Source organism: Macrotis lagotis, chromosome 1 (assembly GCF_037893015.1).
Source record: "Macrotis lagotis isolate mMagLag1 chromosome 1, bilby.v1.9.chrom.fasta, whole genome shotgun sequence".
NCBI classification, from domain to species: Eukaryota; Metazoa; Chordata; class Mammalia; order Peramelemorphia; family Peramelidae; genus Macrotis; species Macrotis lagotis.
The window spans coordinates 500,494,430-500,515,064 of NC_133658.1; the positions used below are offsets into that span (position 1 = coordinate 500,494,430).

Genomic DNA, 20,635 nt, shown 5'->3' on the forward strand with positions numbered 1-20,635 from the left:
TTCCAAGTATGTCTGATAGAAGAGGACCAGAGCTAAATTAAAAAAAAAACCAAACCCTGACATTCAATTATGGCACCCAAGAGAAGCATAAAAGTAAATATGAGTGAGAAATCATATGGAGCTTAATATGGTTAAACTGTTTGTATTCCCAAATGAGAAGATGTTACATATAACCCTAAGAACTTTACCATCATTTAGACAATTAGAAGGAGTCAAGCTAGTCAGTGGGCTTGGATATGAGTCTACTATATTGGTATGACTTTAAAATAAAAATGTTGTTGCTTGGTCATATCTGACTCTTTGTGACCTTGTGGACTATAATGTCCCTGGGATTTTCTTGGAAAAGATACTGGAGTGGGTTGTCATTTCCTTTTACAGTGCATTAAGGCAAAAATTGGTTAAATGATGTGCCTATGTTAGATAGATATAGATATACACATATTTGGATATAGAAATTCATTTTACCCAAAAGTTAAAAAAGGGAAAGGATAGCAATCATGATTTTAGACAAAGCAAAAATAGATCTAAATAAAGGTAAAATAGAAAGCTATATTTTGCCAAAATGTAACAAAGACAAATAATATCAATACAACACATGTATGTACCAAATGACATAGCATTCAAATTTTTGAGGAAAAATTTAAATGATTTATGGTAGGAAATGGACATTAGAACCATTGGAGGTCTTCAATTTATTCTACTCAGATCTACATAAATCCAACTATAAAAGAAAAAAAGAGATAAATTGAGATTAATAAATTTTTTGAAAAGATAGATATGATAGACTTCTGAGAATCCTGAACAGGAATACTGAATAGGCACCCTCACAATATGTATTAGGATATACAATTTCACAAACAAATGCAGAAAAGCAGAAATATTAGATGTATTCTTTAGAGATCATATGAAGTAAAATTACTTTCAAAGAAGGAACTTTGAAGTTCAGAATAAAATTAAGTGGAAACTAAATTAATCCAAAAAACTCATCAAACTAATAAAACCCTAGAAAAACTGGTTTTCTGAAAGGTAATATAAAAACACTTGATAATTTTCCTGCTAAGATACACAGGAACCATATGAACACTAACATAAAATATTTTTCACCCAAATAAAGATATAAACAAATGGAGACTATTAATAGCTCATGGGTGGGTCTAAGCAATATAAATAAAATGCTAATACTACATAAATTAATTAATTAATTTAATATTATACCTTCAGGCTAATAAAGAATTATTTTTTAGAGCTAGAAAAAGTAATACCAAAATTTATCTGAGGAACAAAAGGTCAAGAATATCAAGGGAATCAAAGAAAAAGGTGAAGAAAGATACCCTAACAGTCAGATTTCAAAATATAATATAAAATGGTAATTTTTCAAAATAATCTGGTACTGGCTAAGAAATGAGTGGTTGATCAATGAAATATGTCATGTACCTAATATACAAAAGGATATGATCACAAAAACCTGATGTTTGATAAACTTATAGATCCCTAATATTGGGGTAAGAAAATCACTAATTGACAAAAACTTCTTTAAAAAATTTGAAAATTAGAAAGCAATTTAGCAGAAACTAGGCATAGTATAACATCTCACATTGTATTCCAAGATAAGGTGAAAATGGATTACATGATTTAGACATAAAGGGAGATTTCATAAATAATTTAGAGGAGCATGGGGGAAAATGACCTGTCAGATGTATGGATAAGAGAAGAATTTATGATCAAACAAAAAATAAAGAAGATCATGAGAAGTAAAAATGAATAATTTTATTTCATGAAATTAGAATGTTTTTGCACAAGCAAAACCAATGCAGTCAAATTAGAAGAAAAGCAGGACACTGGGGAAAAACATTTTACAAAAGTTTGGTAAAAGTCTCCTTTCTCAATTACATGGAGAATTGAATCAAATTAATACAAATAAGAGTCATTCCTCAAATGATAAATCATCAGAGCATGGACAGGCAGTTTTCAGAAGAAATCAAAACTAACAATAGTCACATAAAATGCTCTAAGACACTAATCATTAGAAATATTAAAATTAAAAGAATTCTGAGGTTTCATCTAACATCCATCAGATTGCTAACATGACAGAAAAGGAAAATGATAAATGCTGGAAGGGATGTAAAATAGGTACACTAATGCACTGTTGATGAAATAGTCCAACCAGTCTGGAAAACAATTTAGTACTATGCTCAAAGGATTATAAAACTGTGCCTACTCTTTGACCCAGCAATTTTGCTACTGTCTGTATCTCAAAGTGTTCAAAGGAAAACAAAAAGATTTCATTTATACAAAAAATATTTATAGCAGTTTTTTTTAATAAGGGCAAAAGACTTGGAAATTGAGGGCATGTCCATCATTTGAGGAATGGCTGACCAAGTGTGCTAGGATTTTGCTGAAATACACTGTATTCTAAGAAATGATGAAGGAGATAAATTTCAGAAAAAAACTTAAATGAATTGATGCAAAGTAAAGTGACCAGAACAAGGTGAACACTATACACAGTAAAAATAATATTATAGCAATAATCAACTGTGAAATACTGAGTCACTATATTCAATACAGTGATTCATAACAATTCCAAAGGACTCATAATGAAAAATGGTATCCACTTCTATAGAGAAAACCAATGAAATCTGAGTATATAAAGATTGAAGCATAGTTTTTAACTTTCTTTATTTTTCTTCCTTTATCTTTATTTTGCAACATGGCTAATACAGAAATTTGTTCTGTAAGACTTCACATGCATAAAGGGAAAGAGAGATGGGAAGGAAAAACTTTGGAAATGATAAAAAAGACAAAAGATATAATAAATTCAACATGTTGATTTTTTTTTACAAAAAAGAGCCCACAGGGTTCTCTATTTTACCATGTTTGTTCAATTTCCTCTCTACTTCAATATTTGTTTAGATATTTGCATTTTTTATATGTTTTGGTAGCCATCTTCTCTTCTTTTTTAATATCTCCCTGTTGATTTATCTATTTGTGCCCTAGGTTTTATCCCCCTGGTGATTTTGCTATTTATTTTTATTTTACTTATGCTACTTTTCACTTTCTTACTTTTTCTCCTTTGATGGCATTCTAATCATAGGAGCTGGACCTCAGAACTATCTCAGCCTCCTCTCACATCAGGAAATTCACTTTTCATTAGCTTTATTCTCAGCTCCAGTCTGACAGACTAGCCTCAATAGAATACTTCTCTTTTCCTTCAGGGCTGATGTAACTCAACAGGCATGCTGGCATCCTAATTCAATTCCCTCTGTAATTTCCTTCTCTAGCAGAGAATGATCTTTCTTTCTTATGCCTTTCCTTCCTCCACAAGTATCTGAGTAGAGTTGATATCTGATATATGTTTCACAGAATGGTGGATGGCAGGAACTAGGATAGCAATGGGAATCACTGCCTTGCAGAGAGTGTGGGGGCTGTTGGAGGGGGAAGAGTGAAGAGCAAACACATTAAAAAGTAGTATTGTTTGTTTGTTATTTTATGATACAGCTATCTTTTCAGGCTTGATATTTTGGCTTGTGAAGCCAGCTGCAATTATTATGCTTTTGGCATATAACTCCTCTTTTGAGGTGTTTTTGATAGTTAAGTGAGAAATGAAGAAAATGTCAAGTCTTCCATTTTGTTATGTGACCCCCTTCAACACATTTTAAAAATATATCTCCCATTCCTCTACCCAGTTTCCCCTTAAAAATCTTAAAACTTAAAAAAATAAAGTTCAACAAAATCAACCAAACAGCACAACAACAAAGATGGCATATACAAAATTATACAAGTATAACCCCTGATCTTACCAAAAAAAGAAGAGAGGTGCATTTTTACATCTGTTCTTTGAGGATAAACCAGGCTATTATAATTACAAAGTTAATTTTGTTTTATCAGTCTTTCCTCTAATAATGTTAATGTCTTTGTTTATATTACCCTTATTTTATTGCTTATTTTTATTTATTTTTATTCTTATAAGTAAGTAATAATTATATGTTAACAATATAATTTTATATTTTATTTATATATTTTAATTATAACAAATATGCTAATAATATAATTTATATTATCTAATTTGTTAATTATAATTATTAATAAATTATCATTTTACTCTTATGTTTCCTAGTTATCTTTGTTTCAACCTGAATGAGTTTGTGAAAATTTCCCCCAGTTTCTATGAGATTTTTTATATCTGTTATTTCTGTGAATCATAGAATTTTGAAAACTGGACCTCTAGCCTAGCCCATATCCAAAAGGAACTACCATTACACTATAGCTGACAAATGATCTAGTCTTTGCTTTCCAAAAATGCAAAACTGAATTTCTCTCTCAAAGCAGCCAATTCGACTTTTGGACAACTCCAATCAGAAGGAAATGTTTCCTTATAATAAGCCTAAAATTTAAAAAATCTTCTCACTGTCCAAAGTACGACCTCCCTAACTCCTTGATCCTGTTTCTTCTTATGTTACAGGACCCAGAAGTAGAAAAGACAAAAATCTTAAACCTATGTGTGTGTGTGTGTGTGTGTGTGTGTGTGTGTGTGTTGTGTGTGTGTTTGTGTGTGTATTTTTAATCCTAAATATCTCCTTCCAAATACATTTCTTTTTTCTTTATTAGTTCAAAACTTTCCTATTCACCTACACAATTACCTTGCCCTTATTCACCAAGTCTTCCTCTTCCTTCACTCTTCTCACAACCTTCTCCCATAAAAGCTAGAATGCAATGCAGTAATGTTCCATTACATTCTTGTACTTCAATTTATTTTAGTCCTTAGTTTGATGGGCAGCCATACTGTTTCTAGCTATTTATTACCACTTAAAAGATATTGCTATAAATATTTTAGTATGTGTGGGACTTTTATTTTTGTCCTTCACATATAAATGTATATGCTAAAAACAGGCTCTCCAGGTCAAAGTTCACAGACATTTCAGGCACTTTCAAGTGCCTGAATTATCTACAGAATGGATGAATGAATTCCCAGTTACAGCAAAAGGGAATTATTGTGATCATGTCAAACTCCCTGAACCTTGGCAATTTTCTTGTCTTGCCACATCTGTCAATGTGCAGGGTATGACATGAAATCTTAGTGTTTTTTAATTAGTATTTCTCTTATTCTTCAAAAATAAATTAAGACTCATTGCACATGATGAGTACTCAAAGAATATCACAAAAGCATGAAACTGACTATATAAATTAAAAGAAAGGAAGATTTGGTAACTGAAATAGAAGAAATATCTGAATCAATTCTATATACACTCAAACCACCACAGGGCTATTAGAATAAAGATAAAAATCAGCACCTAATCAGAGGAGTAAGAAGAAGAAAAAATATAAACACAACATGAAACCAAATCAAATCTATTCAGTTTACTATGCTGCTTAAATAAGCTACTGATGTTGATGAATGGGAAATGGTTAAAGGAAATGATTGACATAAGATTATCACCATTTCCCCCAAATGCTTAACTGATAGAAAGTAATAACCAGAACAAAAAATTAAAAGATTCTAGAAATCAACACTGCTAGTAAGTATTTAATATGTTTGTCTAGAGAGTGAAATGGTTGTTCAAGGACAAAACCAGTTCAGATATAAATTAATATATATATATATACACATATGTATATATATACACACACATATATATATATATATAATTTTAAGGAGGATGTTGGGGAAAGATTATCAACAATACTACCTCATAAAAAATAAAAAAAACAAGGTAGGAAAAATGAGTTTAAATTTATCTTATTGAGAACCTGGATCATCTTGAGAAGATTTTTGGATTTATCTGAAAAGAGGACAATAAAGATGTGAAAAATGAAAAAGTTCTGTCTATTATCTGTCAAGAGTAAACAAAACCATAAACTACATTCATAATATGCTACATAAGTAAGTATAAATGCAACTAAAGAAAGAACCAAGATGTAAAGAAAACCTGGTTAAGCAGATAAGGTTTCCTGGTATAGGCATTATAATATTAATGTTATAGAGGGATCAATTCAGTTTTTCAAGATATTCAGAAGAGGGGAATTTTCCACATGATAAGGGAAAATCACGAACATTACTTCTATACAGTATGATGGTAGATAAGATATTAAGAATGTATGACCCATAAACCTACTCTCTCATCTCCATTTATGAGAATTATCTGGCTCAGTTCATACTGGAATATCTCAGTTTAAGAACTCAGACTGGACTCCACTGGGCTCACCGTTAATCCTACAACACTACCAACATCTATCTTCAAGTTCAAAATCACTAATCTTCCTTTTACTCTGCCACCAGGGAATTTTATCATATTACCAAAAGTATTTCAAACTTGAACCTGGCTCTATCCTATGTTTTCCTAGCTGCCATATCTTTAGCATTCTCTCTGGTCCCTGAAAGATTATTTTTTTTTTTCTGTATTTGCTAAATTTCTTTCTGGGGTCAGAAATTTTGTAGTCTCTGGAAAAATTCATATAATCATAGGAGGCTAGATATTGAGCTAGATAGGACCCCAAATGCCATAGTCTATATATAACAGTAACTACGTTACATAGTCTTATGTTATAGTTGAAAAAATTAAGACCAGGAGATAAAATGACACAGTAGTACCAATTATCAGAGGGGCTGAGACTCCTATTGGTTCCCTAGTAGTACACATTTTGAACAAAATAATACAGCCATTGTCTATCTAACAATTAAGGAGGTTTATTGGGCCATAGTTAGACATTCAGTGCAGGAAGGAGTTGTGTTTCTTCTGATAGTGTCAAACAAGGAGCAGAACCAAGATTCAGCCTGCAGCCGTGTCACTCTGAACCAGAAACTGGATCACAAAGAAGCTGGCAGATTGCACCAGAGCAAGAGAGCTGATCTGAGGCTCTGTATTAGGTATGGATCAGGATCAGAAACAAGCTGCTGTATGGCTCTGACCTTGATCCAGTATTTTAGGATTCCCAAACAATGGCTGAAGCCTGCAACTTAGTAAACACTGAAAGAAACTGAGACCAAGGCAGTCTATAACTCTATTGTATTAAATCTGTCTAGAGCGCAAATCATGGACGGCTATGTAGCAGAGTGAATAGAGTGCTGGGTCTGCAGGAAAGAAGATTCATCTTTCTGAGTTCAAACCAGCCTTAGACTCTTATTAGCTGTGTTACCTTGGGAAAGTCACTTAAATGTTTCCTCAATTCCTCATCTGTAACATGAGGACAAGAAAATGGCAAATCACTCCAGTATCTTTGCCCAAAAAAACCCCCAAACAAGGTCATGAAGAGTCAGACATGACAGAACAATCCAAAAAAACCAAAAGAGCTCAAACCAGGAGAAAGTTTGCAGTAGTCACTGAATAGGATCAGTAACTTAGCAAAATTCGTAACACAAGTCCAGCAATTAGACTTCATCTTCTATCAAGCCACTTAGAGTATATTGGGAATTGGCAGGTTTCAAGTTTGAATGTAATTTATGAGAGTAGAATTTATGGCCTTTATAGCAAAAATAATGGGTAGCAAGGAAAAATTGGAATCTGCAATGTAAAACCTCATCAACTATACCAAAGAGATGCATAAGGGGTGAACAAATATACCAGGCCAAGGACAAAAACATAGTGACAGCAGGGAGGCATTTTTTGTAACTATATACGAGGAGACAGAGGTGAAAGCAGAAGTCTGATGGATTTAACAGTGAGGAGGTAGGTCTGGGAAACTGTGGAGAGAACCTTGCAGCACAATGCCCAAAGATGAATTGATTTTTTTTGTAGAACTACAAGATGTAGGGGGAGTGATTCATGAAGAGGTAGAGGGTGGAAGGGCACAGGGACAGAGAGGAATGTGTAATATTCCTGGGTCAAACTGAAGGCTAGCAATGAGAGGGAAGTGATGGCTGTGGTGTCTATGGGGAGTGGGTGAGGAAGAAGTCAGAACTGAAAAGACTGAAAAAAAAGGGAGGCTTTTCTTATGGGAGGTTAGAAATGATTCATGATAGAGAGCTGTCATTTAGTGTGGAATGGAAGATTTAGTTCTTGAAAAATCCACTCATCCTTCCTCTACAGAAGTGGCCAGAGCAGAAGGGAAGCTTTAGTTGGAACTTTTAGAGTTAGCAGGAGTCAGGAGGAACAGGATGACATGAAACCAGGGAAGAGATAGGGGGAATAAAAGCAATCAAAAAAGAATCAATTATTGGAGAGCTGTATAATAAGGGATATAATAGTGGAGGGATTTAACATGAATTAGTGTCCTCATTGATATCTATAATAATTGCCATGTTCTGGAAGTGAGACACAATGGAAAAGGGGAATCCATGGGAGCTTCTACAAAGCAGTGTTAGAAATTGCCTAAAGGGGAAAGTTTTGATTGCATTAGAAATACAAAAAATCAGACAATATAGGGGTCATGAATAAGAGAATATGTGTCTAGAGTAGACAGAGAGGATAGATAAATAGAGTTAGAGGAATCCTTTTCAAAAAAGTGTGCAAAAATTAAAGGCCAGCAGAATATACAGAAAAACACTTAACCAAAATTCTAAAATAAGGTATTGTAAATATCCCCCAAAAGAAAAAAATTCAAACTTCTTCTCTGGTACAAAGGAAGGGACCAAAAATTTTATGTGAAATTTTCATATTGCATGGTGTGCAGCTCTCTAAATCCCACCAATATGGAAGGGATAACAGTAGTCACATTATAAACATAATAGAAGAGTTTTGAAAAATATTATTTCAGATCTATAGGGAGGAAAAGTCCCAAACTACACATGGGATAGAAAGGATCAAAGAAAATAAAATCAACAATTTTTATTACATAAAATTTAAAAAATTTTCACAATGTATCAATAATTAGAAGGCAAATAGTTAATGTGGGGGGAAAAGTCTTATAGTGAGTTTATCTGATAAAGATCTTATTTTTATATATTTAAATATTAAGAATCAATTGATAATGATCAAAAGATATAAATAGGCAGTTTTCAGAGGAAGGAATCCAAATCAACAGCAACAACAACAATAAGAATAAACAGACCAAATGACTAATAATAAGAGAAATGCAATTAAAGAAGCTCAGAGATTTCAATTTATATCTGCTGGATTGACAAAGTTGACAAAAATTGGAGGGGTCATGGAAAGACAAGCATACTAATGTACTAGCGATGAAGTCATGAATTAGTCTAGACATTCTGCATGTATTTAGTAACTATGTCTCCAAAAATAACTAAATATTGTGACTCAGCAATAAAATTATTAGATCACCCCAGAGGCATCAAAGAAAGAGAAAGACAGCTCATATGTATAAAATATTTAAAACAGTTTTTTGGTCACTTAATCCACAAGAACAATTATGTTTAGAAACGCTAAATTCTGGGGTTACAAAGAAAAGCAAAAGACAGTCCTTGTTCTTGAGTAGCATAGAACTAGAAACTAAAGGGGGGCCCATAAATTGGGGAATGACTGAACACATTATGATATATGCATGTAATGGAAATACAATTGTGTTTTAAGAACTGACAAAAAAGATAGTTTGATTCAATCCTGGGAAGACTTGAATAAATGAATTCAGAGTGAAATGAACAAAACTAGGACAATTTATATAATAACATTAAAAAGTCAAAAAATTTTGAAAAACTTAATTCTGATCAATGTGATAACAAGTCAGCCATGTTTGCAGAAGACCAAAAACTTAGTTACTCAAAAGAAAACAAAAACCAATCATCAAAACATCACAATTCACTCATAAATCTGGCTAACCATCCTCCCACCACTGGAAGGGAATGAGTACACACTTAAGGAAATCTAGAAGGGAGGTAGATGATTTGGGAAACCCACGTGTTGCAACTCATATCCTAGGCAGGTTCATGTCTCCTGACCACAAGTCCAATTCAAGTCCTTTTTATTTTAAGGTCAGTCTCTCCATGTAATTTTTTTTTATTCTACTCACTATTTTTCTACAAACCAGTTAATGAAATCATGGAAGGTATGGGTTAATTTCTTAAAAACAAATATATAGGGGCGGCTAGGTGGTACCGTGGATAAAGCACCAGCCCTGGAGTCAGGAGTACCTGGGTTCAAATCCGGTCTCAGACACTTAATAATTACCTAGCTGTGTGGCCTTGGGCAAGCCACTTAACCCCATTTGTCTTGTAAAAACCTAGGGGAAAAAAAAACAAATATATAACAACAAGGAAGCCTTGATCTCCTTAGTTTTTTCAGAAGCCCTTTGTATCATATGGAACCACTTCTCTCCTTAATGTGTCTCATCTGTTTTCTCTTTTATCATATTTGGCAAAACTGCTCCTCTCCAGAAGCAATGGAATAGCTCTTTTCACTCACCCTCAAAAGGAAGGGTGCCAAGCTATTCAGATGTGCAAATTGTTGCTTTGTCCATTCAACTCTAAGTCTCTCCTCACAGCAAGACAATAACTCACAGTAAAAAAACCCTACTTTTCCTGGTTTGTCTTTCTCAAACCACTGAGGGAAGTATTGGACAAATATGTAACTGAGAGGTTTCCCTTCAACAGCAGGATTCAAATCTCAGCCAACGAGTTTCCAACTGCTGCTAGTCTTTCTCCTTCCAGTCCACAAATCAGTTGTCATTCTTCCAATTAGCACTTTCCCAGGAAATCAACTGAAGGGTCACTTTTCTCAAATAAAAAGCCTTTATCCATCTATCGTTTCACAAAGCTTCTTCATAGCCTGGAGAGTAACTATGTAGGTGAAGAGAGGAGGTATTATCATAAAATATTTTTTAAAAATTGCTTCTTAACTGTTTTCCAGCTGTCTTCTTAACTGCCTCTAATACTTCAAAGCAAAGCTTCCTGGCAATTCCTTATGAAATAAAACTTTAAAAAAAATCCTTTTCTGTCATATATGAACTTGACACTCCTTATATATAATCTTTTTATAGCCACCAAATAGCTATTGAATTTTTATAATTATGATTTCACAATTCTGTCAATTATAAACTTCAAAACTCAAAAATTAGTCACATAAAAATAAGCTGATAGATCACAATACTTGGCAGTCATTGTTACTTATTGTTCTCTGCAAATAGATTCAGCACATTTATCTGAAGGGCAGTTTCTTTATCCGTTTATCAGAACAGTCTGTGTCCTTAAAATTTTATCTGATAGACTGTATGTCTTTGCAAGAAGATCTTTGTCCATTTTTCTTCCACAAATATATGGCCCACAGAATTTCTTTTGTACAGATTAATTGGATTGCCTGTAGGGATCCTCATATATGAACAACCAAAGTTCTATTTGAGTTTAACACCACTGGCTTATGTCTTAAATATTCGTTAAAAAAAGTTTGCTAACGATATTTTTTTGTATTTTAAACATTATTTTTGTGGTCGAGGAAATAAATAGCTGTTCTATATTCATTCCTATGTATCTTTCTAGAAAGGTCATTCCCTTCTGGGGAGATATGTGTGTGTGGACTATAAAGCAGAGACTGGCAAAAAAAAAACCTGATCCTCTCATTTTGAGGTTAGCCTCTCCTTGGAAAAGAACCTGGTCCTACTGAATGCATAGCCAGCAGAGGGGTAAGGGGAGGGGGGAGTGAGTGACAAGAAATTGAATAGATATAGGGCTCAGGACCATGTCCTTGAGGTGAGCTTTGAGAGGAGCTAAGGATTCTAAGAGATAGAGCCAAACAGGAAGGGTATTTCAGAAATGAAAAGGCCAATATCAGTATAGTTTATGATCCGCACCATTTGAACAAGTACACATAGACACAGAAACACATACACACACAGATACAGGCACAGTCTCACACACACTTATAGAGACAGGAATAATACTATATTAAAAGTATGAAACATTGAAATAGTTAAGATTTACAAAGTACTTTCCTCATAATCCTGTAAAAATTATATTAAGTAACATGCAATATTATCTCATACTATATTTATTTTACAGAGGAGGAAATTAGGATTTGAATTTTTCTGTACACATCCATGCTTCCTGACTCCAAGTCCAGTATTCATCTCATAATTTTTTCCTACTCATTTTTTTTAAAAAAAACAATTAATCATTCATGTAGACTATAATTATATATTTAAAAAAATACACATATAACAATAGTACCAAACTTACTGAGATTCTTGGGCAGCTAAATGAGGCAGTAGATGAAGTCAAGGACTTGAAGTCAGAAATATATGATATTTCTTCAGAAACAAAGATGTGACCAAAAAATACAAATAGAACTCTAGTTTGGTTTTACACAGAACATGGTTCTCAATTCAGTATTATTCTACAGACTAGCATTCTTTGCATATTTTTTAAAGAAAATGTGCATATCCATATTTCACTGGGAGAGGGGGAAAAAGGAGGAAGAAATATAAAATGGTTCAAGATCAGAAAGAAAACATACTGATTATGACATAACTGAAATAAAGCAAATTAATCATATTTATAATTACAAATATTCCATTAAAGTTGCAAAATTTGAATCTATTTGCAACATGAAGTTTTTTTATAGTTTAGTAAGGAAATTAAGAATTTAAAGTGATTCAGTTATCTTCTACCTTTCTATAAGAGATACAAAAGAAATGTCCTAATTTGAGATTATTTCTTCTATATAATGATAAAAATAACCCTTAGGTAAATTATCCTTTTCATTTCAGATATAAAATTAATTTATATTTTTAGTTCCTTCAATAAAAATCTTGAAGTTGATATGAACGAATGCTTTCATATTTATAGCACTTAATAGTTATCTATGAATTGATTGGTTGTCACATAGGTTTATATATGGAAAGAGAAAATTACTAGAGTGATTATTTATAGTTGTGTGGCCACATGCCAGACCACTTTATTGTATTGGTGACACATTGATAGCTTTCTAATGTTTCATCTTTATTCACCCTAGAGGCATGTGAGCTTTCCAACTCTACCAAGACAAATTCTTGTGAACTTACAATATTCTTGTTAAGCATATTAAGGTTCTGGAAATCAGTTTTATATACATACATATATATATATATATATATATATAAAATAAAAAATGAAGCTTACATAGTATGTACATAGAAACCCACTAAGCCTTCCCATATCATTTTAGAAATATTAAGCCATAAATACATCTTCAGGCTAAAATTCTTTCCAGACTTACCAGAATGGAGAAAACCTTAAGAGTACTTAATCAAACTTCCAGGGAGTCCATTCCTACCCTTATTGGGTATTGAAGTCATAAGTATTTTCAGTGTAGAAACTGTTTAAAAGTACAGATATTGGGAGGAGGAGGAGGAGGAGGAGGAAGAGTGAAACCCTTCTTTCTGGAGACAGAATTAGAGCAGTGACCAGAAAAGACAGGGGTGGGTCATAAAACATGATTAGATTGGGATTATGATAATACTAAGAGAATGAAGATATTTTTGACTAATTCATTTCTTGAGTTCACCTTTGACCAGTTTGAAAGGAGAATCCTTGAAAGGACTTGGAGAACAGAGAGCTATTCTTTAAGGTGCACTAACATTTTATTCTAAGTGACTATTTTTCTGGTTAATGAAATCAAATTATTACTTGAACCTTGACATTATTGAAAAATTTTATCTATTCTATGAGGAATCTATAAATTGTTACAAAAAATAGCTAGGGAGAGAAAGAGACAGAGACAGAAAGACAGAGACTCACTTCATTTTTCATGGGGTTTCCCTGCCTTTGTGGGGGGAGGGGGAATTATGCTTACTTTTGCAACAAGACTTTTAATAATGTGCAAATAAACAAATAAATAAATAAGGAAAAATGTTTAAAAAAAAGAAAAACAGAGAGACCTGAGCATGCACACACAAACACAGAGACAGAGAGAGAGAGTCAGAGAGAAAAAGTCAGAGATCAAGAAACAGAGACAGAGAAACAGAGAGAGTAGAGAGAGAGAGAGAGAGAGAGAGAGAGAGAGAGAGAGAGAGAAGGAAGCAAAGAGGTGAAAAAGGAGGATGGATTTCTGACCCTTTGTGTTCTTTCTCTAAGTAGAGGAGATAAAGAATTAGAATACTTTAATTAATAAATTATATCTGGTAAACTTTTGTGATTCCAAACACAGAATCAATTTTTTTTCCTTTCATATACTTTACCACTTTCAAAGTAATTTACCAACATTATCTTATCTGATCCTCACAGAACTCTGTGAGGTAGGTAAGGCAAGTATTATTATCCACATTTTACAAATGAAGAAACAGATTTCATGAGAGTCTCCAAAGTCACACACCTTGTAAGTGGCAGAGTTTAGGCTTAAACTCAGGTCTTATAGCTTCAAATATTGTGCTAATTCTTTAAAATATAACTATTAATCATGTCAGACAGTATATTTTCATTTTACTTGAGATTAATTAGTCATTTGAACAGCAAAAGATTTTATTCTTTTAATCAAAGCAATAGAAAAATAAATACCTTTTGATTATAATATAACTTAAAACTTAGCAAGTTACCAAGATACTAACTGTTGGAATGAGTAGTGACATCCTCATTATGATATAACCAGCTAACAATGGGAGCAGGTGAGCTGCTAACTTGGCAAACCACTTCTGCATCCTCTCCTTGTTTAAACTCTTGAGGAGATACCACTTCTTTGAAAGTGAGTTTTTCTGTAATAAAGAAAAATAAAAAACCAAAAGAATAAGCTGTAGTATCTCTTATTTTTCTATCCAAGTCCATATAAATTAATGGAATAGGAGATTTATTATTTAAACTGTCCCTGCAAAATCCTGTCACTCTTTTTCAAAGCATCACAGGATTTAGAGCTAGATGGAATATTAGATCACGAAGTCCTACCCCCTTGTTTTCTAAGTGAAAACGAAGTCACAGATATGACCTAACTGTGGTCACAAGTATGAAGTAACTTGCTCAAAGTCATATAGGCATAGACCAAGATTTGATCTGACATCTTATGATTACAAATCCAGTGTTTCCTTCACATATAATTACTTTATATCCACTTTGAAATATATGGGCTTTTTAAAAAAATAAAAACTCATAAAGAGTCAAATATGATGTATTATTTTGTGGAAAATGCCTTTTTCTTTCTTGATAAAAATTTATTTCCCCCTAAAGATGAAGATATCATGTACATTCTTGTGAAAGGTTTAATAGAATGTCAACCTATCTAAACTTCCCCATGCTTACAAGTCTGTCAGTTTGAGCTGTTTTATTTATTTATTATTTTTTTAGGGTTTCTTTTTTTTTGGCAAGGCAATGGGGTTAAGTGGCTTGCCCAAGGCCACACAGCTAGGTAATTATTAAGTTTCTGAGGCCAGATTTGAACCCAGGTACTCCTGACTCCAGGGCCCGTGCTCTAGCCGTTGTGCCCCCTAGCCTCAGTTTGAGCTGTTTTAAAGAAAGATTGCATTGCCACAAGCCATTACAAAATTACTCTTATAATGATCTTTCTCCACAAGATCCTCTTTCTTTTGAAAGATTTTCCCTGCTAATACTAAACACTAAAAAAATTACCATGTTCAGTTTTACCAATATTGAAAAATGGTCTTAAAAAATTAAAGCACTTTCAATTAACTCCATTTTGCAAAAGAATCAAAAACAAAAAGATTTATATTTCTTTTGTTGTTATAATGCAACTATTTTAAGAACTGTTTTCTATGGATAATTATCTGGATATCTTTACTGAAATGGATTTTAAAGAATTGCATTAAAAATAAATTAAAATTTATCGTAAAATGACTTACGGTAAATCACCAAAACAACTGTAGCTTCTTGAGTCTGGCCCTTTGTATCTGTTCCTTGACACCGGTATATTCCAGCATCCTCTATATTTGCATTATAAATAGTTAGTCGGGACCTAGCACCTTCTTTTTGTACCACTACTCTCTGTGTAGAAACTATCTTCTCTCCTTGAGGATTGTACCAATCTATTTCTTCCAGTTCTCCAATTGCTGCAAAGAATAATATTCAAAGAAAAGTTTAAAATGTATTTAAATTTTTTCTAAATTTTATAAAAATATTCTTAAATTTTTTTTTCTCCTAGCTACACACAAAAACAAGTTTCAACATTTACTTCCAAAGCTTTGAGTTCCAAATTCTCTCCCTTCCTCTCACCCCCCCCACTCTCTCTCTCATTGAGAAATCAAGCTACTTGATGTAGGTTAAAAATGTGTAGTCATGAAAAACATTACTACAATAGTCATATTGTAAAAGTAAATATAAACTCCCCCCCCACATACACAAAAAAGGAAACCTCAAGAAAACTAAAGTGAAAAAAAAGCATGCTTCAGTCTGTATTCAGACACCATCTGTCTTTAGAATGGATAGTCTTCTTTATCCTAAGTCCTTCAAAGTTCTTGTAGGTCACATCATTGCTGAGAAAAGATAGATCATTCACAGCTGATCACCCTGAAACATTGCTGTTACTTTGTATAAAGTACATAAAATGCACTTAAAAGTAAATTTATTGAAATTTAATTTATTTCATTCAACTGATACTTTGAATAATTCAGAAAAAAATGTTTTAAAACATAACAAATTAAAAAACAAGACTCAATCAAGATAGTCAATCATAAACATTTATTAGATTTATTGTGCTATGCAAAAACAAGGCAAAAACCAATTCTTGTTCTCAAGAATCAGTATTCTGATGGAGAAGCAATATTTAAATAGCTAGGTATACAAAAGAAATATACAGATTATTATGTGGGTAATTCAAAAGTTAAAAGGCATTAGCTAGTAGATGGAGGGCAACAGGAAAGTATTCTATAGAGGTGTTGTTTGAGAGGAGAAATTATGAGTCAGAAATGAAGGGAAAGAGCAAGGGGGGAAGGAGAGATTCTTTTAATGATGGAAAGAAGGGCAATGGCATTCCTTGTCTTGTCAGCTCAAAGAAAACAAATGAGAAGTATTGATTCTGATGTTTGTAACCTGCCAGCACAGTGAAAAAAAAACTGGATCTATGTTCCTCTAGGGAACATAGTTTTGATTGAGGGAAGTCTGGATGAACTGGAGATGATATTCAAAGTATCCTTTTCCTTTTTCTATTGTTTCTTTCCTGTGATCAGCTAAGAGATTTGATTTAGAGAGGAAGTCACTCTTGAGGGATGGGGCTAGCCAAGAATGGTCCTCTCCATGGGTGGGGATCAGAAAGGAGGTGTAATTAGCCTTCTCTTCAAATAGTACCTAACATACAACTGTGAAGTTAAAACATATAAGACTAAAATGTGCATAATCAAAGACTTAAATTATGAAACAGTAATCCATAACTCTTCTATGTTCTACTGGGGGGACTGATGCTTAAAACCTCAAATGTCAGACATTTTGGGGGACCCATCAGCCATTTCACTTTCACTGTTTCTATACTGTCTAAACAGCTCTTTCAAAATTCCTATCTTTTGATCAGATTGGGGATAACTTGGGCTCATTCACTTATCTAAGGTTATCTTCTCTAAGAAGGACATACTTTTAGAAAATTCCACCTGATTCCCATCAGCTCCTAGGAGCTCCTTAAGTCATGAGATTGTCTCCAATGCTGGAATATAAATCTTAAAATTGTTTTTTTTATGACTTATTCTCAAGAAAGGAAACACAAGCAGAAGAGGCAGCCAAAGAAATCCAAGATAAAACTTTAAAGGGGTCTGGGGGCTTATGTGGGTAGTTGCCAGGGCTGCAGGATGGGAAGGAGTGGAGTCCCTTCCTCTCCTAAAAGCTGGAGTCAAAGAGGGTCTTTCAGGGGAGAGGAAGAAGGAAGCAAGAGCAGAAGTTATTTCTTCCCTTGAAATTTTCTGAATGGTCAGCAGTAGCCAATACAAAAAAACCCCCTTTTTTTCAATCAATAAAAATCTGTCTCCCCCAGACCCCCTCCTCTCTATGAGAACTAAAGAAAAACAAAACTTTCATTACCAGCATGAATAGTCATGAATGACTGTGTTAAAAAAATCTTCATCTAAACTCTGAGTCCAACAACTTTCTGTTAGGAGATTGGAAATATATTTCGTGGTGATCCCTTTGTTACCATGATTAGTTACTGTCTTTGTTGATCAGTACTCTAAGACATTTAAGAATATTTGTTTTTACAATCATGCTATTGAACAAATAATTATCCTGGTGCCATTCACTTCATTCCTCATAAGTCTTCCCAGGATTCACTGAAATTATCCGCTTCATCATTTTTTTAAAATAATATAGTAGCATTCCATCACATTACCCAATTGATGTGTATCTCTTCTGATTCTAATTCTTTCCAACCAGAGGAGGAGATTTTAAAAAATATTTTTGTATATATATATGTGTTTTTCTTTTTTCTTTCATCTCTTTGAAATACAGACCTATAATTAAGGTCTTAAGCCTAAGACATTACTCACTGGTGGAGAGTGATTATTTGAGGCTCTATGCCTTTGAAAAGATTATAAGTGTCAAGAACTTGGGAGAAGTGAGAGCCTGTTCTTCTGACTTCTATTTTTAAGAGAGAGAGGATAGGGAGCTAGAGTAAAGAGTGTCAAATGAGAGGAAGCATTTTGTCTGATTCATTCAGCACATTTCATCCATAACAACCTATAAGATGCACCATTTCGTCTTATTGGTATATCTGATAAGTCACTAGGAGTTATTTTTCTAGACCATGGCATCTTAGGAAGACAGAGTAGTCTACAAACATTGCATTGAGGCATTGAGCACTGCTAGACAGAAGCAATAAAAAGTGACAGGGAACATTCCAGTGCCCAGATATAGAAAAAGGACTAAGACACAGCACCAGAGCAGTAAGCACTGGCTGCAGGAACAGGGTACCATTCAGTGTCTCTACTATCCAGTTCTGTGTCTTAGTCCAGGGCAAAGAGGAAGAATAGCTCCTTTCTGAATATGGAGTCTAGCTGAGTACTGAGAAAGGAAATTAATCCCCAAATCTATGTGACTCTGACTCCAGATACAGAAGAGATTCAGTTCTAATCTTGAATCCAGTCCATAAACCCACATGGAAAAATCAGGGCAAGAGACCAAAGGAGAGTAATAAGTTCATTCACTATGAACTTGAATAAATACCCAAGCTAATAGTCATTGGGTCCAGAAGTAATTATTAAAACTCAACTTTAAAGCTCTTTGCAGAACTCATAAATTCTACAAGGAAGTCAATGAACAGATCCTTTTGCAGATCACATCAAAATTTAGAAACTCACAGAGTGATTTGTCAAAGCAAAACATAAAAAATCACTTAGGCCAGATATTCTGCCACCATACTCCCATATATACTCCTCTAAGTGAGCAGAGGCCAATACTAAGAAAGCACAAGGTTAAGAAGGAGGCTGGAAGAATAAGAACAAAAAGAACCCATTATTATGATCATAAGAAGATTAAGACTCAAATACAGAAAATGACAATGTATTAAAAAAAACCTAGGAGTAAAGCCTTAAAGACAAGTGCAGACTGGAATAAGTCTAATAGGAACCCCTAGAATGTTAAATAACTAAATGAATTTTTTCTCTTTTATTTATTTATTTTTTCCAAATACATACAAAGATTGCTTCAACTTTTTCAAGCTTTTGAAATACAATCTAATTAGTGCTGTGAAAAAAACGGTATGAAAGGAAAATAGCTTGGTAAAAAAAGGTTCAAAATCTTACTAAAGACAATAAGAACTGACCAAAGAGAGGCTAATGAATCTATATGACAATTGTAAGTGATTAAAAAGAACCAAAAGATTAAAAAATAGAAGAACATGTGAACTTTAATCTTAAGAAGAATATCTGGGAAATATCTCAATGAGAAATAATTTAAGAATCTTTGTATTGTCTAAGTCATTAACACAAATTGAGCATAGACATCATATTTCAAAAAAATTATAAAGAAAAACTGTCCAGATATCTTAGAAACGGGGGCAGGGGGGGAAGCAGAAATTTAAAGAATTCATCAGTCATTTCCTGAAAGAAACTCCAAAATAAAAACTTCCAGGAATATTATAGTCAAAATCCAGAAGTCAAAGGGAAAATTATGAAAGAAATCAGGAATAAAGAATTTAGGAGTACTGTTAGAATCACAATAGATTCAGTAGCTCTCAGGCCTGGTATATGATATTCTCGAACATAAAGGATTTAGGTTCACAATCAAGAATGACCTACTTGGTCACACTGAAAAAAAATCTTACAATGGAAAAAACTGATATATAATTAGACAACTTTTAATCATTCTTGGTGAAAAGATCAGAGTTGAATAAAAATTTAACATTCAAACAGAATTCAAGAAAGGCATAGAGACGGGGCAGCTAGGTGGTGTAGTGGATAAAGCACCGGCCCTGGAGTCAGGAGTACCTGGGTTCAGGTCCGGTCTCAGACACTTAATAATTACCTAGCCGTGTGGCCTTGGGCAAGCCACTTAACCCCATTGCCTTGCAAAAGAACCCTAAAAAAAAGGCATAGAGAGACAAACATAACTGAAAAATTGTTAGGAACTAAATAGTTTAAACTGTTCATATTTTTATATGAGAAATAATGTGTGTGGAACCCCTCAGAATTTTATCATCATAAGATGTCTTAGAGGGTGTCTAATTAGGCAAAGGCCAGGGTTAATTCTATTATGTTTGAATGATTCAAAAATAAGAACAGAAGGGATGATGAAGAGTGTTCCATTGAGAGAAGGAGAAAGGGAGAGAAATGGGAGTGTATAAAGCAAAAATAAATACTTGAGGGAGAAGTGAGTAACACTTGAAACTAGTTCAAGTAGGAAAGAGAAAACACATATTCAAACACA

General features: G+C 33.4%; 1 protein-coding gene across 1 annotated transcript in view; it reads right to left on the reverse strand.

The window, feature by feature from the left end:
* The window catches only part of NCAM2 (neural cell adhesion molecule 2), a 229,607-nt gene that overhangs the window by 149,452 nt on the left and 59,520 nt on the right, over positions 1-20,635 (reverse strand). The window contains exons 3-4 of the mRNA XM_074232316.1: positions 15,637-15,843; positions 14,398-14,541 (exon numbers count right to left, since the gene is read on the reverse strand). Of these exons, the coding sequence (XP_074088417.1) occupies positions 14,398-14,541; positions 15,637-15,843 (351 nt within the window). The remainder of the gene's footprint in view (positions 1-14,397; positions 14,542-15,636; positions 15,844-20,635) is intronic.